This window comes from Pangasianodon hypophthalmus, chromosome 10, assembly GCF_027358585.1.
Source record: "Pangasianodon hypophthalmus isolate fPanHyp1 chromosome 10, fPanHyp1.pri, whole genome shotgun sequence".
Lineage (NCBI taxonomy): Eukaryota > Metazoa > Chordata > Actinopteri > Siluriformes > Pangasiidae > Pangasianodon > Pangasianodon hypophthalmus.
In genome coordinates this window covers 6,438,705-6,463,502 of record NC_069719.1, presented here as the reverse complement: position 1 = coordinate 6,463,502, position 24,798 = coordinate 6,438,705, and the positions used below count along the sequence as shown (strand labels likewise).

The window sequence follows — 24,798 nt, the reverse complement described above, 5'->3', positions numbered from 1 at the left end:
ATGGGCATGGTTTCAGTAAAACGTGTAGGGTGACTTCTCATGGCAATGTCCCTCAAACAGAGTCCTGTGTGAAGCATAGGAATACGTGGAAAAGGAATATAGGAATATATACAACCATTCCAACCATTCCTATTCCTATACCTAGGTTTAGGTGTATCATACCATTAATTGTTAATAATTATATCAATGGAAAGTCCTCACAAGAATAGTGCGTGTGTGTGTGTGTGTGTGTGTGTGTGTGTGTGTGTGTGTGTGTGTGTGTGTGTGTGGTTTCCCTCCAGCTGTCTTCTGGCTACTGAGGGACCTAGAAGATTCCTAAGATTCCTGATAAGATAACCATGTTGACATGATAAACATTCCTATTTTTTTTTCTTTTTTATCAAAAGAAGTCTAATCCAGTATAATACGTAACAAACTGATCTAGGTTTATATGTTTTGCATTGTTTGTAATATTGTAATATTGAAGTAGGAACTAGATCTAATCTGAAATCAAGACAACTTTTCTCTGTTGATGTTAATAAATGACGGCCATGTCATACTGAAATGACTGTACAGCCTACATAAAAATGAGACACGCTATAATGTAATGACAGGTGGGTGAACTTAGAAAGACCGTCTCTGATAGAACACCTACTTACTGGTGAAAGATATCCAAGTAATAAGTAAGCAAAGAAAACAGTGAGTCCGCATATTAAGTGCTGCTGCTTACTCATGCCTTAATGTCACAAGTATATTTCTTCCTTGTTCCATATGCTGCATCTATGGTAAGCAATAAAAAAAAAATTTAAATAATTAAAAAAAAAACTTGAATAACAGCAGCCATAAAGCAGCCCATGGCCATATATGAAGCAATTTTGCTAAACTTGTATTATTAAAAGGCAATATCTTTTACGATAAATAAATCAGATGCCTTTATATTTTTGTGTAATGCATTAGAAACAAAATTTCAAATATTTCTTTGCTCACTACTATCTGAAATCCTAAAGCTGGCTTTATGCTGTACAATTTTCATCTGATTTTGTTGTTGCAGACAAGAGTCACACATCGCTAAAGAATTCTTTGGCCATGAGTTGAGTTTGGTGGGCTTAGAACACATAATGCTGCGTTCACCACACCGATTTAGCCGATTTAGTGCTAAGATGCTCGTCTAAAATCCACCAATAGGCAGACGGCATAGGATGTCACAAAACAAATACGTTACTGGTAATGGAAAAACGTAAACGAAACATGGAAACGGACAGAAAAATATTTTATGTTCAATTTGAAGAATGTTTCTATTTTTGCGACCCCATTTTCTACACAAGCCCAGATCATACTGACTGAGACCGTAAGCAGAACGGAGCAATTTTCTTTAATTGCAGGTCTATAATTAGAGGATCTTCATTGCATAATCGGAACATGGAGCACAACTTATTGTGCACGTAGAGAATTCAAGACTTTATTGGGTTTATCTTATACAATGCGAAAAGCAATAACCTTAAAAGACATAAGCTTGAGATAACACAGTGCACAACAGGCTTACAAATATACATTCATAAGGTGTGATCTTTTTGTACTACTTTCTCACTAGGTAGTTTTTGTGTCAGAGATGAGCACAGAGTCAATCAAGTAAGCCATACCTCCTTTTCTTGATGATGTTCTAGTATGTGATAAATGCTGTGTCAGAATTTCTGACATCTGACTAGGAAAAGCCAATGAAAATGCCCCTCAATTCAACATTCTTACCTGGAAAGGCAGGAAAGTCTCCTCAACCCTGAGTTCAGTATACGACATCATGTCAACATGGCTGCTCACACCGTCAGCTGTAAAGAAAATCTCTCTTCACCTCTTTATATGAGTTTGTAGCAGTATTTACTTCAGATCAATCAACATAGACAGAGTTGCTTAAATCTTTAACACGGACCACTGTTCTGAGAAAGTAAATCCATCATAAACTCATGATCAACGATGTTAGCTGACTAGCTTCTTGCTAACAAAACACATGCTTTTATGAACAGGTCAGATGTTTTTTTCCCAATGATTTTAACTCGTACTCATAGAGCTCAAAAATATGGAGCCCATAAGGGGACATGGTGATGGAAAGAAATATGAGATGGGAGGAATATTTCTATTTCAATGCTTTTGCGTTCACTTGCAAAACTTTTGCTTTCTCTCGCAAAGAGAACGCAAAGAAAATTGTGAGAGAACGCAAAGTTTCTCGGGGAAACGCAAAGTTTCTCGGGGGAATGCAAAAGTTTTTGCTCCCATTTCATATTTTTTTCCATCACCATGTTTTTTTTTTTTTTTTTTTTTTTTTTGGAGATACACTGGTAATACACCGGGAAAGCGTTTATTTAAGAGAAAATGACATTTCAGCTCATGTTCTGGTTACAATTTCCATTAATGGTGTTGCTTTTTACATTTTCATCACCCCGACTCACCCCACAATGCCTTCCTGTGTCCCTGCTGCTTAAAAAAAAACTGAAGACTATTTCATATTTATGACAGACATTAAAATAGTTGGTAAAGAATTCCTAGGCTTTAGTCCAGAGTTTTAGGAAATATTTCCATCTTAAATACAATTTCTGTACTTTATTTTATTTTATTTTTTTTAATTATATAAAAACTCTTTGTTAAAGATGTTCTTTGTTCCTGGGAGATAAAAGAGAGAAAAAGCGCGCTGGCCCTTTAAGGCCGGGGGTCGCGCCGTCCTCCAACTGCTTTATGCAAATTTATGCGGAGTCTCGCGGGCCGCTGCGTGCCGTCGACCAATCAGAGCGCGCGTCAAACCGCGGGAGATCCGAATTTCGCGGGACGTAATTTGGCGCTAAAACTGCGCTCCGTCGTTCCGGCTTGATGTCAAAGAGGGAGCAGATCCGCCGCCGCTGGAGTCCGGAGCTCAGCTCTACCGAGTCCACATCCGAGGAAAACAAACAAACAAACAAGCAAACGAGCTGCAGTTTAAAGGTTTATTCGCGTGTGAGTGGAAATCAGCTGAAGCTGGGCGTTTAAAGGACATTTAAAGTGCATTTTAAATGAATCTCAGTTTCATCTGCTCGCCTGCTGGAACAAAGGACCCCGGACTCCCAGACTTTTACTGTTCGAGAAAATACTGATTTCATATTTATAAATTCCTATCGATTCTGATCTGCTCTTTTTTTATTTAAAAAAAAAAAACACTTTAAACAAAACTCGAAATAAAGTGCTGAATCATTGACTCAGTGGCACAGAAGCAGCTCGGAAGCTCACACACACACACTTGGGGGGTTTTTCCGCTTGCAGAAATTTGCTGTGTGTGTGTGTGTGTGTGTGTGCGCGTGTGTGTGTGTGTTTTGTCGGTGATCGGTGTGAAGATGATCCGGACACCCAGACGCGTGTCTCCGGCCTCGGCTCGGGCTCCAGTCGCGCTGTCGTGCCCGCAGAAGAAGCTTCTCTCCGCGGTCAGGGCAGATGTGCTGAGCTCGGGGCTCGGGAGTCCGCCCATCAGCTCGGTGCCGCTCGGCTACTTCACACAGCTCGGAAACACCCCGGCGAGCGAGCGGAGAACCGCAGACTGTCTGTACGCCACCCCGCACGGAGCACGAGCTCAGCATGGCCGCCAGCCCTCTACCCGACTCCCGGTAAGACCCGCGTTTATTTCCTACCCGCAAAGCGCAAAACACTGGCGCTACGTGCACATCAGCACACTGCTGCACTGCCGAGTGGCTTCTACAGCACACTGCTCAGCACTTCTGCTCCACATATTACACATATCACACATATTACACATTCACATCCTGAAATTATTAAAAAAGAAAGAAGATATTCACCTAGGTGTCGATAGAGACGATATAGAAACATGAAATAAATATGTAAAGAGGATATTTCCACTATATTCACCACTGCATTTGCTTTCTTTGGTCAATATGGACATTGTCTGATTAGTATGGATGATATCTGATTATTATGGATATTATCTGATCTAATTATGGATATTATCTGATCTAATTATGGATATTATATGATTATTATAGACATTATCTGGTTATAATGGATATTAGGTACATTCATATTAAATGTGTTTATTAATTAATACTATTTAATATTTGTATCATTAATACTAATATTATTAACTCGTCCTTCCATATTGTCAATACCTAAGTTATTAAAAGTTTATTACAGAATCACTCTCTCTCTCTCTCTCTCTCTCTCTCTCTCTATATATATATATATATATATATATATATATGTGTATATATATATATATATATATATATATATATATATATATATATATATATATATATATATATATTGTTTCCTAGTATTTGTGTTTTATATATGTTGATATAGAGTAAGTATATGCCAAGGAGACATATCACACACACATACATTTTGGACTCATGTTTTTTTTTTGCATTTTGCATTTTTTTTTAAAATCATAACCCATGTTTTCATCTTATTTCATTTTTGGTTAATATATTTACAGCTCACATGTACATATTTCCAAACACTTAATTTGCATGTCTATATTCACCAGGTCGATTACTAGTAGTGGGCTACTGTTCATTTCAGGACTCGGTTTAAAGCTAGGGTTAGCTGTTACCTAACCTCCATCTGTGCTGGCTGATCTTAGGCTGCAGATCTGCAAAGTGCAACCTGTAGAGAGTGAAAGAAACCTGCCGGAGTGCGTGTGAGTGTATTAGAATATGAAAGGTCTGACGAGTTGGGGGTTAAGAGGTTTATTTACGATTAGTCCTACAGGAGCTGGGAGAAAGAAACAGGGGGATGGGGTGCGAAGTCTGTTTAGGTGTATATACGCCCTGGGTCTAACTGTAGCGGTAAGCTTGGTGGGGGGATGCACACCATGTGTTTATGTCATCAGCTATCAGATCTCATGCATTATTTCCCCTATTTGGTGTTATTGCATTGGCTACATGTTAGAAATGCTATTAATAGACTGCAGATTTGGATTGGTGAAGAAAGACCGTCCTAAACGTTGCTTATTTTGATGTTTAATTCAGTCATGAAGCAGTAGTGGTTCTTACACCTGTTCCCTCACAGAGTCTCCTCACACTGAACACCTGTCCGCCAGGTTCAACCTGTTGGTGTCAGTTGGAAAGGTTGAGCAGGTCACTGGAGCTGTAGTGGAAGCAGTTAATTTGTGTGTACAAGTCCTGGACACACCAAAGTCCTGACATGCTGTCGCTTGTAGTTTTTGCTGCGTGTGCCGAACTAGTTGGCGATCATTCACAGCTATTAGCGGCGACTGAGCATGTTGAATTAGCGAGAGAGACTGATTGGCTCTGATTGGCTGTGAGCAAGCCTACAACATTATTGAGATCACACAGACTGCACCATTTTTATTTGCTTAATATTTTTTCTTTTTCTGCATGTACAGCTATATTTTGACAACAAAATGGCTAAGCAGAGCATTTAAATCCCAAGTCCATGTTAGAGGTGTGTGCAGGACTGGTTTTTTAATCCGGCCTGGAATTCTGACCAATCATGTCCGCTCCCTTAGAGTGTTTGACCAATCCCACTCGCTCCTGCAATCATTATTGTTTGCACCTGCCTACAATATTTGTCCCAATATATGTCCTAATCCATGTGCTACTGACTTATTGAGCTCTCAAGTCACCATGAGCCACCAAAACAGCTTTACTGCACCTTGACACAAGTCTCTAGAACAGTACTGGAGGGATAAACACAACCCTTCCAAAAGATATTCCCTAAGTTAGTGTTTTGATGATGGTAGTGGAGAGAGCCACTCGTCACTCCAAAATCTCCCACGGGTGTTTAACTGGGTTGAGATCTGGTTATTTTGAAGGCCATAACATATGATTTACATCATTCTCATCCTCATCAAACCATTCAATGTGACCTCGTGCTGTGTGGTTGGGGACGGAGTCATCCTGGTAGCACTTTCACGATTCGAACAGAGTGAAATGCTTAGACAGGTTTCAGGATGGAGGACATTGCAGATTCTCAGTAACATGACAAGCTGCACTTTTTTTGTGTTATTAGCTTCAGGAGAGGCTAGTGAGGGAATGACTGTTAATAGCTGCTGCAACAAAAGTGATAACAGGAACTAACTTGTTTCAGGGATGTTACATAACATTAAAGAAGCTATAAATGGATAAAACAAATGGTGTGTCATGCTTCAATGCATAACAGTTGTAAGGATTGGCAAATTGCTGTGTTAAAACAGGAATAAAACACTTCTTTACATGTTGTTATAGGAAATTAATCACAATCAGTAATCAGGGTGGTGACAGTAATTCCACTTTGCAACACACCACCCAGTCATTAATTATTTTCCTATAAGAGAATGCCCTACTGTGTTTTCTTCTTTGTTTAACCAGTTACTTTCACTCATTTGTGACCACTTGCGTCTCCTCATGACAGACTCAGTACTACTATGTTTTTTGCTCCCACACTGCAGAGGAAGCTGAGCTCTTGCTTTGTCATAAGTAGGGCACTAGTGGCTCATGTGTGCAAACTGCTCATGAGCTGAAACATGCTCACACTCGTAGACGTCTGTCCCCCAGTCTGGCACCTGTTGGGTCAGACTTTCAACGGCTGTTAGTTTAGAGTTAGAGGAATTGTAAGTAATTCTACAGTTCTTTGTTAAAGGAATAGCTGGATGGAGTTTTGTATAACAGCAGCTCAGACAGCAGTTCTGGCAGCAAGGCAAATTCATATTTACGCACTCATTTAAATCCCTTATTTTTCTATAGTAAAAGCAAATTCACAGAAACTTTACAGTGGATACTCCACATACTCTAAGCCAGTATAAATAATAAAGGGATTAAAAACATGTTAAAGAAAAACATGTATGGTTGTTGATATTGTAAAGCTTTTCTCTAGGGACATATTTAGTGTTTTTGGAAGGAGTCTCCAGGGCACATCTCCAGGGTTTGCTTTGCACCTCCAGGGTTGGGGGTTCAAATCCCACCTCCGCCCTTCCTGTGCTTTCGGGGGTTTACTCCGGGTACTCCAGTTTCCTCCCCAGTCCAAAGATATGCATTTCCAAATTGTCCGTGGTGTGTGTGTGAGATTGTGCCCTGCGATGGGTTGGCATCCTGTCCAGGGTGTCCCCTGCATTCTGCCCTGAGTCCCCTGGCTCCAGGCTCCCCGCAACCCTGTGTAGGATAAGCGGTACAGAGAATGGATGGATGGATGGGTGGATGGAAGGAGTCTCCAGTGTCAGCATAAAGGTGTTAATTTAACTTTTCAGCCACTGGACAGACATGTTACAGTTTCTCTGTAAAATGACCAGCTGTGGTTCTTTCTTTTTGTCTTATTAACGTAAAGAGAGAGAAAAAAGGAGAGGCTGGTGAGGGGACAACTATTTATAGCTGCTATAATGTAAGTGCTAACAGGAACTAACTTGTTTTTCAGATGTTCCACCCCCGTAAACGTGACTATGAACTGAAAAAAGTAGGACGTGTCATTTTGTTGTTGTTGGTTTTTTTTATAAAGAAATATGATAATTAATATATAATAAATGTAATATAAAATGTAAATAAGTAATCGTTTGCAAATTGTTGTGGTATAAGTGGAATAAAACACTTCAGGATATGCTTTTATTATAAGATAATCAACTCTAGGGTGGTAGGGCGATGGGCTGCATCAAACCACCTCATCGTTGATTATTTCTCTAAAACCCCCAAGTGTTTATTCCTTATTTATCACACTCAAAATGCTTTCACTATATATATGCCTTAAAATGGCTTCCAGTTCTTCAGTGATAGCACACACTTGTTGGGGTTGTTTAGGACAAAGTACGACTTAAAATATTCTATAAACATGAACAAAACTTCACTGTGTAGCTGTATGTAGTAGTGTTTTTTTGGTGAGGCCATCCATATTCCTCAGTGCAGCATTGTTCTGCCCTATAGGGTCCGCTTCCCAGCCTGAAGGCCGGAATTGTACCAGAAAGCTGTAACTTATGCAAATGATAATATAATTCCACATTCCACAAAAATTCATTATAAGGACTGGACTCTACAGCTCCTTTTAGAAAGTTGTCTGTTAAAATATAAGGTTGTGTAGCTTACTGTGTCATTCAAAGCAAAAATATGGGATTTGGGCATATATTCAAGGAAAAGATTTTCGAAGAGATAGACTTCCATTTCATATTTGCTACATTAGTCTTGTAGCTGTAGTACAGAACTAAAGAAGCAAACATTAGACATGAAATTTCTTTTTCTTTCTTTACTGACTGATTACATTCAAAGGAAATGGAAGAATGTTTAAATGTGATGTTTCACCAGACTATGCCTTTAAACACTGAAATGTGTCTGTTGGTGGTTTTTAATGATACGTTATTGTCTTATTTAGAACACTAGCCTATCATGCAGACACATTTTAAAGAGGTTTGTATTCACAACTGTGCTTTCTAGCATTTGTGTCAGACAGTCAAAGGCTTTAACAGTTCATTCTTTTGGTGTTTGTAGAGTTTCATTGTGCTGCGTCTGCCTCAGCACTTCTCCCTTCAACAGAAACACTGCCTGTGTTGATAACAGCACACATCTATAGGGTTGTGTATGTCCTTCATACATATTTTAGTTGTGTGTATGTGAGCTTAGATTGGATCTACAACCTCTTTCCAGTAAAAACAGATACACAATAATGGTGACCTCCAACTCTTCAGGTCTCAGAAGTGTGAGAAGACACGTTGTCCTCTGTCTACCCCCAAAGCAGAGCTTTTATTACCTATCGATTACTCAGCCATTACTGAGCTCCAGCACCTTCAGCCTGCTAACCTCAAAGAGCTGCATATCAAAGACAGTGAAAAGCCGAACTCCACCTTTTTCTCTCCTTCTGCTTCTGTCCGTATATCACCCTGTCTGTCTCTGTAACGCATTCACACACATACACACACACTCATTTCTTTCCCTTTTGCACTGAAGCCTTTGATGGCATCGTCAGCAATTCAGGGTGACCTTTTGCAATATGAATGAGTGTCTGTGTGTGTGTGTGTGTGTGTTTACTCTAGGGTGTGGCAGATGCATTATGTGTGTGTAGGCGTTCTCAGACCAGGCTTTGTCAGACTGGTTTAGTCTACAATGTAGCTACGTTGGAAAACTAGCAGTAAATACATTGAACATAGATGTCATCATAGGATAAGCTTGTGAGATAACTACAAAATACCACATCTCAGGGTGTGGGGACAAATTTAAATTTGCAATACAAGTTGTACTGTTAATAGATTTCATGTTTGTGCTGCTAAGATAAATCAAATCTATTGATGCACTCACTAAAATATTCTGAATAAGGTTTGATCTTGTCTTAATTTACAACCCAAGACTACAAAAATGTACAGTGAACATTAAAATATGGTGAAATTATACACAATAAGACTCATAAAGTTTACTCTGCATAGGTCTGAATGTACAATATGTAGTTTCGTAAGTCAGACTAGCATGCTAGCGTTCACCAACCACAGATCTTTTCCTATACCACAGTAGCCTATGAGATCATCTCATTTACTCCCCACTAACTACATCATACAAAACTCTTTAATAACCTTTAAAAATCAGATTCCATGATTCTTTTTTTTTTTTTTTTGAGTCCACTGATAAAGCTCATTGTATCATTCTGTTCAAAAGTTTGCTTTCCTGCTGGAAACCAGCACACAAATGCAGAGAGCCAGTCAGATTCCAGCCTTCAATATCCTGAAGCTTGTGGCCAGAAAAGTGTACAGAACACCACTTGTGACCCGTGGCTAGAGCGTCTGAGGCAGAGACTAGTGTGTACATGAAAAAGGGTACAAGTGTAGACATGATGCCACATGATTAATTCTAGTTACAGCTGATTTTTCCAGTCACATGCAATAAAGTCTGTCTCAACACAGACGTGAAATAAACAGGGTGGACATGCTATTCTTTAAGCAAAGAATATTTAGGGTGACAAATATCTATGATACAATTTTTTTTAAACCATTTTTGCAGTTCTAATTTATCTGCTTGTATGAAGAACTAGATAGAGATACAGAAAATCATATCATACCTTCTTAGCCATAATGAGAATTTTAAATACAGAATTACAGACTATTTTACTTTATCTCTTTTTCGTTATGGTTTGATTTGTCTATATTTTTAAAATTTAGCTTTACTTTAAATTTGTATCTTTTGATTATTTCCTATTCTTAAGTGAATTATAAATGCTCACATAATTCAGTTTTGTAAAACTGCCATGTGAGTGTGGAATCAAGTCAAAGTAAAGTCAAAGTCGTGTACAAATCATTATCTTACACAGTGCCCATTGCGCCAGACTCAGAGGCACAAAAAAAAAAACAATTAAATAAATCATTTAACAATATCATTTAATAAATCATTTCTGGAAATGTACCAAGATGCAAATACTGTAATTTAAAGTGCATCATTTGGGGTTTTTTTTTTTTTTGGTCCAGTGTGTTCTGATTTTCGCTTTCAGTTATCAGGCGAGGCTTTTCATTTTCGTTGCACTACAGATCAGTAGAGGAGGAAGGGGGGGAGGGTTGACTGTTGTGCCATGTCCTGTATGGGTGTGGACCCAATTTGAAGAATGTGTGTAAAAGGTGAGGATTTAAACCCATAGGAAGTTGCAGAACAACCACAACATGTACAGTTTTGGAAACATATTGTTAACCCTTTGGAGGATTTTGGAATGTGTGGGAATTCTCACTGGCATTCTGAAACATAACAAAGCGAACAATTTTACACCGAACAATGGAAACAATAGCAAATCTGTGGTCCTGTATTTTGTGGTTACTTCCTGTTTCGTACTACGGAATCCATGCTGACTTTGGTTATTATGTGAGCTGAACAGGGGCAAGTGGGCGGAGCTCTAAATAGTGCAGACTGTTGATTGGCCATACATAATTGTTAGTGTAGTGATTAATGTTAATAGTTTAGTGACTGTCTGCCGGGGTTTTTGTTGGCTTTAGGAGGCATCACAATTGTATCATATAATTTTTTGTTTTATTTTGCTTGTATTTATCTGTCGAGTTTCCTCTGATATTTAACTCCATTTCACATGATCAGTGTAAAACCTGCCATGTCCAAGCTGAATTCCAAGTAGCCTTTAGGGTATAACCTAATGGTGCATTACCTATGGTGCACACCATTTGAGATTCAGCCACAGAAAAATGCAACTGTACTCAACAGCCTCTCTATGTTTTACCACGGTTAAATTATTGGCACCCTTGTTTGGGTCAATCTGTGATGTTATGGCAGTCCAACACAATCACTTGTTCTCGTGCTCAATAGTTAGACAAGTAACAATGCCATGAAATATTAATATGAAGTTAAAGTTATATGTATGTCTATTAAATTTTGCATCAGAGAAATCAATTTGGAAATTTCAAGTAGTATTTTACTACTCCTGGCCATCACTAGTCACCTCACAACCTCCAGAGAACTCCTCCTTTCACATGTATCATTAAGTGTTGGGAAAATGGTCACAGGTACTTGACAAGAGTGCAAATAGTTTTGGTTTGTAAGAGGAAAAGCTTTAATAGACAACTGTGATGTAACTGTGATGAAAACAACACTGCTTTCTGAACATTGAGGTAAATTATATATTAGGGATAAAAGACGACAGGGCCTGTTGCGAAGTGAAGTTGCTATTATTGCCCTGAGATTGATTCATTTCCAGTAATAGCACTCACTGAAGTGTTTTATTCCTCTCATACCATAGCAAAGCTAATAATTTTTCTTAAAAAAGCACAACATACTTTTTGTATGACACAACATACTTTTTGTTACTTTAATGTTGTGGAATTTCTGAGAAAGCAAGTTTATCATTTATGCTATAGCAGCTGTAAACAGTCATTTCTTCACCAGCCTCACTCTTTCTTAAGGTTAAAAAAATGCAGTTTGTCATGTTACTGTGGAACCAAAAACATCCAAAAAGACTTTCCCAGGGAGGAAAACCTATTGAGACTGGAGACTCCTTTCAGAAACATTAAATAAACATCTCCTTACAGAACACCTCACCACATCAACGATTATAAGACTCTGTGAAAGTTGTTACTGTGGAATTAATAACATATTATAACAATGACATTAATATAAATTTGTCATTTTTCTTGCAGCTGGAACTACTGTCAGAGCTGCTGTTATAGAAAATTAATCAATACCTTCTGACCAATCAGAATCAAGAATTCAACAGTGCTATTGTATAAAAGCAAATGTGAGGCACTGAAGGCTTAAATGTCTGTTTCAAAGAGCAACATCAATGTTAAACTGTGCTTCAGGTCTAACAAGCATGTAGGCTTGGCCGATGTACCCTTCCTTTGCGATATAAAATTGAGTTTCCTTCTTGTGGTACGGCTCTTCAGAAACATGCAAATGTGTTTTAAAGAGTTTCAGTTTTTTTTCTCGATGGTGACTTTTGGTTGCATTTGGTTACACTGCAGAGAAAGAGTGCTTACTCATCACTGCAGTTTAGGTATGAGGAAAGGATCTGACATTTCCTCTCAGTTGCCCATGTGTGTGTGTGTGTGTGTCTGTGTGAGCACGTGTGTGTGCGCTGGTATGACCTAAAACTTTAGCCTTTACCCTATGGGGTCTATAAGAACCTCTACCTACCTCAGTGTGATGCATTTTTTTGCCACCAGGTTCTCAAAGGGATAACTGGGTTATTTTGTTTTTAAGTTGTATTAGCAGATTTGAGAAGGGGATGTGTTGTGTAGTACTGGTGTTCTCCTGGATTGCGATACACCCAGTGTGTTGAGTATATGAGGATGGATTGTAAGGGTCCTGGAACCACTACAACCACCTTAGTTTGTGCGAGAATAACTTTGTGTGAATGATTTCAAATAAAAATAATAGCATCATGACATTACAGAATTTGATGAATGGTTAGGCAATTCCAGTTAGTAAAAGATTTATCTTGCTCAAGGTTATGGTGGATCCAGAGCTTATCTCAGGAACATTGAGCGTGGGAATATAATCTGGAAACACTTGAATTTAATTGGTAAATTCAATCTAATAGGCATTGAAACCCTAGAAATGTGACGTAAAGTCTCGCTCAGATCAGATAAATCCAAAAAAATCATATCCAAACTGTTCGTCTAAACAAAGTCTTAGAGATGTAGTCACAGAGATGTAACATACTACATTTAGTTCCTGGTTCTTTTATCAAATATTTTCACTTCTGCTTTCTCCAAATCAGTATTACTCAGTCAGAAACCTTTCACACACGCACACACACACACACACACTCCTGCTGCACTACCATTCAAGAACCTGGACAAATCTGAGTTAGAGCACTGCCTACTTCTCTCAAATCTAATTACATGAGTGAGATGTCTAGATTACGGTGTCATTAAGAAACCGGCTGCTGCACATCTGTTCTTCTAGAGAAGGGAAAGAGAAAAAGAAAATAGGATCGAACTACAGAAACTTGGCCTTTCCCTCTTCCACCTGTTCTTTGGTCCAGATGTTAGTGACAGGTGGAAAGCTCGTTCAGCTTAGTGACAATACCAGGCTTCTTCTTCTGACTGACACACACACACACACACACACACTCATCACTCTTAGACACATGCAAATGGAGTCACAAATTCAGAGACAGTGACGTTCTTATGCAAATGCACATAGGATTCAGCGCCCACACACACACACACACACACACACACACACACACACACACAATGCACATTGAAATCTTGGTACATAATTTGCATCCTATTTTGTGGTTACATTAGATTCTCTACATCAAACTCATAAAACAATGGTGTTGGCTGCCAGTTATTTCCAAGCAAATTAGCAAGTAATGTTCAGTGTTAAACTCATAAATTCTCTTTTGTGAAAGTTTTTACTTTCTCCAAATACAAAAGACAAAATAAAGTACTTGTCAGTCCATTAGTGTCTTGTCCTTTACTTTGCATCCTGTTTTTTTTTTTTTTACTTTAATAATTATAAAATCAGTTTTAAAGCTGTTACTGTCCTCATGCCCTGTTTTGCTTTATTATTTTTTAGTTAATTATGTACATGAGTGAGCCTCGTACCAGTTTACTACAGATACAGAAAATAAATCATTGGATCAAAAATACATCCTATTTCATATATCAGTGCAGCAGTATTGGGAAAAGATTGGTCTGATTGGTGTCTTTTTTTTTTTTTTGGTTGGTTTGTTATGTAGTTTTATATGCTTGCTCAAGGTAAATCTCAGAAATTTAATAACAACTCCTGAACAGGGCTTTGGGCTGTGATTGGGCAGTGATTGCATTTCGTTCTGGCATGACTGCAACACAGTGATGAAATGCAATGCAAAGGGGAATTACTTTCACCGCTGACACGCAGTCAGTGTTTAATTCTTAAATTCCCCTAATTAATTCTTGCAATCCCCTACTGATGTAAGAGCAACGCAATGAAGGTTTTGCTTTTTTGGGCAGTACATTGTCCTGAAGTCACAACTGAAAGAAAAGTAGTACAGTCTGTATATTGTATTTCACATTTCCCCCAATGTGACTGCTTTTTTATCTGGCATGGCATCTTCTCCATATCCAAAGTCCCTGTATCTCAAGTTTAAACACTTTTATTCTAGAAATGGATGCTAAAATCACAAGCAAACTCACATTCACATTTTTCCAGAGGTTGCTGCAAGGTTCAAGGTTCAAGATTCAAGGCTCTTTATTTGTCACATACATATTACATACATGTGATGTAATGTAGTGAAATGTTTTTCTTTAGTGCCTCGTCCCACAGTGCAATAATGAACAGAACAACAACGAACTAGATATACACATACGTAATAAAAACACATGCAAATGACTCATAATCCTCCACGTTGTCACAATTTCCACCACCTAGCAAGCTGTGCCATGCTAATCGTGTATTTCTTGCTAATCCTGTATTATCTAATTAATGTTTTTTGGCTTTTTAATGTTTATTGGCTTTTTAAGTAGTCTTGTATCTTACGCTCAGGTGTTTAAATGGCAGTGTATTTAACTTGCTTTGAAATGCCTGTCACTGAAATGAATAAATATGTTAATCTGTAGCCGTGTTCAGTTCAGTCCTAATGTTGATCATGCTGAAGTGTTAAAGTGAGCCGGAGGCGGAGGAGATTTGTCAGAGAGTCTTCCTGCCACTTAAAGTTAAAGTGCGAGGTTGTTAAGTGGTCGTATTGAAGCCTTTGAGAAAATGCTGGGTGGTGCGACAGATGAATAGTGAGCACTTGAGCCTACACTTTTGTTCAAGTGAACCATGAACCCCCAGCAATACACTATCTAACTGGAACTGTATTAGCAATTATAGCATGCTTTTAAAAAACCTGTCCAAACCGGTGGCCTAAATGCAATCTGTAGTATTTTATTCCTCTTATACCACTGCAAGTTGCTAACAATTGCAATTTTGATTATCAAAGAATGACATTTTGTACTTTTTATCTATTTATATTTGTGAAGCAAGTTAGTTTCTGTTATCACTTTCATTAAAACAGATATAAACAGGTGTTCCCTCACCAGCCTCTTGTTTTTTCTCTCTCTCTTGACATTAATAAGCCAAAAAAATGCAGCTTGTCATGTTACCGAGAGCTTGGAAAGTCCTCTGTCCTGAAGCAAAATCTTGTCCAAGACTAAGACAAAGCACTGAAACTGGACACTCCATAAATTTTAAATAAACTTCCCCTTCCAAAAAGCTTCACTATATCAATGGTTTTTTTTTCTTACTCTCTCCCAGGCAAAGAGACGGTTGGATTTGGAGGATCCGCTCTACCACCCAGATTTCCGCACACCCAAAGGAAAGGGGAACACGCCCTCGGCAAGACTCTCCAGCCCAAGGAGTGAGTGAGAGAGAGATTGTGCTCTAAATAACTGGTGATATGAATGATATACAGCGTATCGTGCTATCAAGTAATGGTAAAGTCAAATGATTGGCAGGCTGTAAACAACAACCAGTGCTGTCTCATTATTTTTGAAGTATCTTAAATGTCTATCACATTTCAGTGAGCATGTTCTGTTACATTATACCTGTATCGGTAAAGCATGATGCAAAAAGCAGCTATTTCAGATCCTTGCATGATTATACATGTGATAAAAAATCTTTTAATATGGTTTAATTCACTAGACTTTCAGGCTTAGTATGAACTTTCTCATTGGGTCCAAAGAGCATTTTCATCTGTTCATCCTGTCCTCACCATGATCCATCGTACCCCTGGCCTAGATAAAGCTATATAAATAAATGATTCTTCTCCTCTTTATCACACAGCACCGAAGTCTCCAGGCGAGCGAACACGATACGACACCTCCCTCGGCCTGCTCACCAAGAAGTTTGTGGGGCTGCTGAGCGAGTCAGCAGACGGCGTTCTGGACCTGAACTGGGCCACTGAAGTGCTGGAGGTGCAGAAGAGGAGGATCTACGACATCACCAACGTGCTGGAGGGAGTTCAGCTCATCCGCAAGAAATCCAAAAACCACATTCAGTGGCTGTAAGTGTGTTCAACCCACATCACACTAAAAAAACAACGAATGTCCATATACGACAGTGTCAATAAAACATCAGGGATGTGGAGAGTGATTACAAAGATCACTTAAAACATAACATGAGACAATGGGACAGTGAATAAGCAGCATATTATATTTAGAACAGTTTCCCTAATCACATAATTTAATACTTTGTTAAACATAGTATGTCATTTAGGACGTCATTCTGCACTTGATTATCTCTTAGATCTTAAAGACTGTCCTAGAGGTGTGCACGGGACTTTTTTCCACCCACTTCCACCCACTGCCAAAGAGATTATGACCAATCTTGTTCATTCCCAAAAGAATTATGACCAATCCCACCCACTGCCAAAGAAATTATGGCCAATTCTATTCATTCTCAAAGGAATTATGACCAATCCTATCCATTACCAAAGGAAGTATGACCAATCCCGCCCACTCCCACAGTTATTATTTTGTTTGTACCAGTCTGCGATATTTTCTAAAGAGCTTAATAAATTATATTTCTCAAATTAGTAATTTTGGCTTACAAATTAATCCAAAGAGATCCTGACCAGGAGAAAGCATTTACTGAAGATCAATGAATGCGCCTTTCTTTGTCACGCTGGGTTCATATCTGACCACCACCTACCACCTGCTCCCATTAACGAAACACACCTCTTGACTGTCCTGTGCTCATCCCAGGACTCTTATTTACAATAGGATCATACTGAAAGTTCTGCATCTTTACAACCCATTTAGTATTGTTTACCTTTGTTTGACTGTTTGCCCACTATAATGATTTATAATCCCACAATCTGGTGTCACCCAGAAGAGGATGGATTCCCTTTTTAGTAAGTTTCTCTTGAGGTCGTTTTTCCTTGTTAATGTCATCTCTTGTTCATTAAGGATCTAAAAAACCCGATTTTGTAAAACTGCTTTGTGAAAATATCTATTGCTAATAGCACTATACAAATAAAATTGAATTTATCATTCGCCCTTCAGAAATGCAACATTATATGCTGATGTTGTTGCATGTTGGTGTGTTTTATGCTTGTTACTTGTCTTATTGGAAAGATCACAGTGTTTTCTTTGAGGATTCAAGCTTCACCTATACATAGACTTTGCTTAACTTTATTAGCAGATGTGTTAAACAAGGTTTGGCAGTGTTTTGTAGAACAGCTACCATATTTAATCCTGCTCTGGTTTTATGTTTAATGCTTTTGTTTCTGGATGTGTGTTTTAGGGTGACTGGAGTGTTTGAAGGCTCAGCGAGTGCTTCGGAGAGGACGAATGCTCTGCAGAGAGAACTCGCTGAGTTGGACAGGAAGGAGAACGCTCTGGATGACCTCATCCAGTCCAGCACCAATCAGCTGCGAGAGCTCACTGAAAACAAAGACAACCAACGATATCCTTTCAGCCCCATGCATGTGTGTTTAAATATGATATGCAGATGCCCTTTTGTAGGTATGTGAGTGAGTGAGTGAGTGAGTGAGTATTTGAACACATTTAAATTTGGAGCTGAGTCAGCCAGGATCATGAGTTTTATTTTAATTAGATAAACGTATATGCCATGCAGCCATTAGTCCTTAACTCGAGCCCACATTTGGATATGTGACATATCAGGACATTCGGTCCATATCGAGTCTGCAGAAGCAGACGGTGATTGCAGTCAAAGCTCCTTCCGAGACCAAGCTGGAGGTGCCAGAGGTATCTGAGGTGAGTGTCAGACCTTCATCTTTTACCCCTTCCTACAGGTCTTCAACCAATCATCTTCTCTCATCCTCCAGGAACCCAGATTAGAGCCGATCCCTGTCTTTCTTCTTCAAGGGTCTTAGTGCTAAGCTGATTACAATCCTTCCTCCCACAGCAGCAGAGTAGAAAGAAACTCCATCAAAAAACATTGTGGGATTTATTTGAGCTATGCAACTATATTCATCATGTGTATATAAAATTATTTAGATCATTTAGAGTGCCATGTTCGAATGCAACAAACTCAATTCTGCATATTTAATATTATACACTCAATCTTTTTTATATTTTTCTTTGTTGGCATCAGCAGGGGTCTATGCAGATCTACTTGAAGAGTAAAAACGGTGCTATCGAGGTGTATCTGTGTCCAGAGGAGGTGCTAGAGGATGAAAGCCCTGTAAAGGGTGCCATGAAGGACCACTCATATGGTATCACACACACGACTCACTCCAACGCGCTGTCTCATCCAAGCACGCCTAAACAGCAGCATGGCCTAGAAGGTAAGACGCTGGCTGTTTTCCTCAATAATAATAATAATAATAATAATAATAATAATAATAATACAGTGAACAGTGAACACTGAACACTGGCAGACCGTGGTCCAGATGAAGACCCTCTCTGGCCTGATTAGAGAACTGATGACATGACTTGTTGAAATACTTTAAACAAACGTCTGTTTTTTTTCTCCTCCACAGCTACACCATCTAAACCCCAGGGCCTCAGTAACAGTAGCAGCTCCGCTCTAATGGACGTAGAGGGCATTCTGGGGCTTCCTCCAAGCCTGCTGCAGATCACTGAAGATCAGCTCCCGGGCACAGGTTTGACCTCTGACCCCTCATTCGTCAGTTTCTCGCCCCCTCTCGACCATGATGACTACCTCTGGGGGCTGGAAGACGGAGAGGGGGTTTCGGACTTTTTCGATAACTACGATCTGGGGGATCTACTGCAGAGCTGAGGCCCTGTGTGTGAAACGGTACAGTCCTCGTGTGAAGCAGAAGTTTTTAGCTGTGCGTATGATGGGACAGTCCTCATTTTTATTTTAAATATGGACAAATTTTTTCCAAATGTGACAAACCAAGGAAAGGAAATGAGTCATGAGCCATTTTACCCAAAATGTATCACCTTATGAGCTTTGTTTTTTTAGAAATAGTGATATCAGGGTTTAATTCAGATCTAAAGCTTGAACACGGTTCATTTGGGGAACGCCAAGGATCTCAGAAACTGAGTAATAACTCCATGCTCGTGCTGATACGCCCCCTAGACGAGCTATCCAACCCCGTCTTTCACCCGCTCTCGATTAGAATAATGTACAATGTTTCAGATGGGCAAAGGGATATCATCATCTGTAGGCTTTTATGACAAAATCTTAATATTTTAATGAAATTACACCATGCTTCCCAATCCTCCTTCTTCACATTTTGTTGTGTTTTCTCTAAAACACCCAGTTTAACCCCATAAAGTGCCTGTAAATGCACATATTTGGTGTGTTAGAGCAGGAAAAACACTAAAATGTGTGGTGGAAGTGGAATAAGACTCAGGATTGGGAAACGACAAACCTAATCTGAGGAATAGGTTTAATTACACTAGAAAGCCATCACTGATTTGCTATAGCTATAGTTACTTAGCTAGCTAATTAGTTAGCTCGTTGTAATAGATATTTTCTTATAAAGCAAAGATATTTTTGTACCTTGTAACGTAATTTAGCCAAAAAGACACTGTAGGAAATTTTAGTTAGTACAACTTTTTTTTTTACAGTGTTTCCTGTAGATGAGCTGAAGATGCATTGTTTTCATTGATTTCAATTTTAAACTAAAACTCAGGAATTGTTTGATGTTTTATGATGTCCAAAGCTAAGCATTTGTACTGAATTGTTTATTTTTATTTTTATTTTATTATTATTATTATTTTGCCACTAGAGGGCAGGAGTAGGCCAGTATCACTCCGTCGTTCACATATTTCGTGTTGGTGCTTCTTATATACAGCATGTTCTCAGAAAAAAAGGGTCCTAAACTATAAATTTTCTTGTCACTGGGGTGGTACTCTTATCTTTTGGACCTTTAATACATACTTTTCACATGGAAAGCTGGATATAGTGACGTAAAAAAAAGATTTAAAGCATATATTTGGACAGTACTTACTGTACACAATACTTTAACTGTATACTGTATGCAGCAAAAGATATGTACTAAAGGTATAAAAGGTTGAGGGTACCACCCCAGTGACAAGGATTGGTACTTAGGGTACCAGCACCCTATTTTCTGGGTATATAAATGTATGTTTGTATGTATATCTGTATATATATACATATATATATATATATATATATATATATATATATATATATATACATATACACAGATATACATACATACATACATACATATGACAACTTGTATGTGTATGTGTGTGTGTATATATATAAAACCGCCACTGAAGCCAGTATTTCACCTCTGAAAAAAAAAATGAAAAACCGTAGTGAGACATGAAATCTCACAATCGTGCCTGTGAAGTCCAGATCTAGCCTAAACCCAGAGCTATGTAATCCAGAATAATCCAGGCTAGCTCTCCAGCGCTATTCTTGCTACCTCTCAGGTTTGACCTTGAAACAAGGTAACGTGAGTGTGTTACCATTTAAACACAAAGGATATACAACGTTTTGGCAGCTAAGAGTTCATCGACGTGATCCTTTTGTATTTGTTCTATAATTTCTGATCGTTTTCTATTATTATTTTTATACACAAATGTTCATCAATCCATAATTCTGGATCAAACGAGAAATCAGACTGTTCTGTTTATAATGGCTTGTGAAAGAAAAAAAGACACCAATTTACTACTTATTATAAATGCAGTCAATCAGCCGAGACTAAGTTTCAGGCCTAAATCATCACACATGCTTCGAGTGACATTGTTAGGGATGACTATAAGCAAATTGTGCATAATGAAATAAAATATGAAATAACAGAAATACATTTTTAAATTTATAAATTGATCAATGAAGTGGGATATCTATGATAAAACATTTGTCTAATTGATATTTATGTTTTTTTAATTTATGAAGTGATGATTGATTTTTAACATGCACTTAAATAGTATGTATTGATCATATTACTTTATAATGTCTCCTTATTTTATTTCTCACTATAACACTTATTTTACAGTATAATTTGAGTGTGTGATGATTTTGGCATGCAGTTTAAATTGGTTGTGACCAATAAGGTCAAAACTTCAGTGCAAAATTACACATTTTGGCTGATCTACATTTAATGCTAGTTTGATTTTTCTCTGAATTATTCCTTTAAAAGAATCTGTTTGGAAATTAATTACATACTGCTTTACTGCAAGAACAACAAAGATGATTTTGTGTCTTATTTCTGTGACACTGATGTCTTGCCACACCTGCAGAACCAGAACTAGTCTAGTGTGTGCAGATGAGCTAAGTCATGGCTCATTTTTAAACACTTTGTGATTCAGCCTCGTCTCTTGCCGTGTGTTTAACACTGTTTTTAAAAGGAGACAGGCTGAAACATTCTGTGACTCATTTAAAGAAGTCTGAAATTGTGCATCAAAAAGTTTTAGCTTGATACATAAATGCTGACATGGGTGTGATCTTAAGCTTTATTTAAAAATTCAACCTAAGACTGGATTTTATCTGTTGTGGTGATTAATATTTCCATAATTTATATTACAAAACTGAATTTCGTGAACATTATTGATTCTCCAGTTTTAAAACTGAACCTAAGACTTGCCTATGTATGAATGTTTAGCTGTTTTTTCCCCAGGGTTTCTCGTTTACTCGTCCCACATGTGGGACTAACGTCCTGTCCTAACAAACTTGAAAATTGTGTGCTTTTGAGCATGTCTTTGTGTGTGTGTGTGTGTGTGTGTGTGTTTGCATGATGAGGTATTAGGTAGCGAGTTTCATTTAGTAGAGAAATTGTTTAGTTGAATTTTATAGGGTTCTTTGTAATATACATTATATTTGCTGTCAGTTGAAGAGAATGATTTTGTATTTATATTGTATTTTACAGAAATAATTGTTTTAGAGTAATGTGTAAATAAGCATCTGTAAAAAGCAGGGAGCACTTAATGTTTTGTGGTGTTTTTTAATAAATAAAACCCTGGTGTTATGATGAATGTTTGTTTCATTTGATCATTCTCAGTGGTTATTCCTCATTATACCACAGCGCTTTTGATTAATTGAAACTAAATGGTTGGAAAGTGCTGATTAATTTTCTAAAACAGCAGTTCTGACAGTAGTTCCAGCTGGAATTCAAATTATATTAATACATATATTAATTATTGATATGGTGAAATTTTCTGTAAGATGTTTATTTTACATTTATGGAAGGAGTCTCCAGTGTCAGAGTTCTGTACCCAACAGTCGGTAGTTTTTCCACCACAGGAAAGTCTTCAGGACAGATGATTTTGCGTTTTCTAGTTTCTTTATTAACTTCAAGTAAGAAGGAAAAAAGTGAAGCTAGTGACCGTTTATAGATGCTATAATGTATATATGTAAGTGATAAGAACTAAATTCTACCTAACTTGGATGTTCAACAAAATAAATGTAACTGTAAACAAATATATATTTTTTAAAGTACAGTGTTCTTTAATGAATAAAATGGAATTGCTGGCAAAATGCTGTGGTATAAAAGGAATAAAACACTTCAGGACGTGGTGTTATTGGAAAAGAATCCACTTCAGGACTGCTTCATGTCGGGCCACATCACATCACACCACCCCGACCTTGATTATTTTCCTGTTTTCATTAATTACATTACTAAATTATTATCGAGTCATTTCCTTCCACTGAATCTTTATAGTCATGAACTTAATAGTTCTGGATTTCCTAAGTATGTATTGCATCCGTTTCATGACTGATTTCCCACAGTAACCCGGACGTGACACGAATGACGCCATTGTCTGATTCAGACAGGTACACGGCCTTAATTATGACTCAGGCCTCCTTTCTTCAAGCGTCTCCTTGGAAACCAAATGTGATCAGTGGCATTCAGCAAAATGTCACAGGTCAGAGGCTGCAAAAAAAAGTCCTAAGATATTGTGCTTTTGTTGAAAATACTAAATGCTAAAGTGCATTCAATTTGATCATATCATGAAATTTGTTTATTTTTCCTCTTCAGTTGATTTGCATATTGTCCGTTTTCTCAGCACAAGTCTGGACCTGCCACTCGATCTCACCATTTACCTAGACGTCAATATCACACACACACACATTCACACACTTGAGATTCCAGAGCTGCTTTTCCTAATTGCTTTTACATAAATGTCTCTGTATCAGTGTGAAAAGAAAAGAATGTTTGTATGGCAGTGAAATTTATGACATTAATACTGTGTCAAGTGTGTAATATTTGTTTTTAATGCACTAGCCATTTACTGGGTTCAATATTGAGAATATATTCTTTATATTCCTCTAGTTAAATGCTAATGGTTCTCAATGGTAACATACACACTCGTGCTTATTGGTGGAACATACACTTTATAATTTGAGGTATCTACCTTGAAAAAAATTATGGTAGTATGTGGATAGTTAAATCTCATAAGCATGCTTAAGTCTTGCTTATCTACATTATAAAGCCAAATGTTTGTGGACACATGATCATCACACCCATCTGTGATTCTTTCCCAAACTGTTGCCACAAAGTTTATATGCTGTAGCATGACAATTTCCCTTCACTGGAACCCAAACCTGTTCCAGCATGACAATGCTCCTGCGCACAAAGTGAGCTCCATGAAGACATGGTTTGCCAAAGCTGGAGTGGAAGAACTTGAGTGTTCTTCACAGAGCCCTGACCTCAACCCCACTGAACACCACACTAATGCTCTTGTGGCTGAATGAACACAAATCCCCACAGCCACACTCCAAAATCTAGTGCAAAACCTTCCCAGAAGAGTGGCGCTTATTATAACAGCAAAGGGGGAATAAATCTGGAATGGGATGTTCAACAGGCACATATGGGTGTGATGGTCAGGTGTCCACATACTTTTGGCCATATAGTGTACTTGCATTTACTGATGGAAAGGTTTTTTTTCCTGGCAGTGTTGGGTTTATTTACCATATAAGGTTGTCTATGAGGATTTTTTTTGTTCAGTTTGTGGAATAATTTGGCAGGTTCTAAAAGAATCTTGTTCAGAAATCTAGATGCAGTGTCAGCTTTCTTTCATGCTGGCATCGTGCTACTGATGATATGAACCTGATAATAATGAAGGTTTCAATACATATAACTAAAATTTAGATTTCTTATAGGTTGAAGTATATGCAGCTTGAAGTATTTGAACTATATATTTATTTAATTTATTATTTATAATACAATTACATTATATAAATATATATATATATATATATATATATATATATATATATATATATATATATATATATACATATATATATTCAATTTTATTTGTATATTGCTTTTAACAATGGACATCGTCACAAAGCAGCTTTACAGAAATAAATGGATTCACAAAAATATATTGTAAATATTTGAATTTATCCGTAATGAGCAAGCCAGTGGCGATGGTGGCAAGGAAAAACTCTCCGAGATGATATGAGGAAGAAACCTTGAGGCTCAAAAGGGAACCCATCCTCATCTGGGTGCAACGGATAGTGCGATTATAAATATATATAAATATATATAAATATATATATA

General features: G+C 37.8%; 1 protein-coding gene across 2 annotated transcripts; it reads left to right on the top strand.

Annotated features, from left to right (window-relative positions):
- Positions 1 to 2,786: 2,786 nt before the first annotated feature.
- Positions 2,787 to 22,264, top strand: e2f2 (E2F transcription factor 2). Of its 2 annotated transcripts, none has more exons than XM_053237793.1 (7): positions 2,787 to 3,599; positions 15,636 to 15,738; positions 16,164 to 16,383; positions 17,625 to 17,788; positions 17,985 to 18,097; positions 18,438 to 18,630; positions 18,826 to 22,264. In XM_053237793.1, exons 1-7 carry the CDS (start codon positions 3,333 to 3,335, stop codon positions 19,083 to 19,085), a joined length of 1,320 nt encoding a protein of 439 aa, XP_053093768.1. In that variant the 5' UTR covers positions 2,787 to 3,332; the 3' UTR covers positions 19,086 to 22,264. The 2 variants fall into 2 exon arrangements, with proteins under 2 accessions (XP_053093768.1, XP_053093770.1); XM_053237795.1 differs by having other exon boundaries at positions 2,789 to 3,599; positions 18,441 to 18,630.
- Positions 22,265 to 24,798: the final 2,534 nt, after the last annotated feature.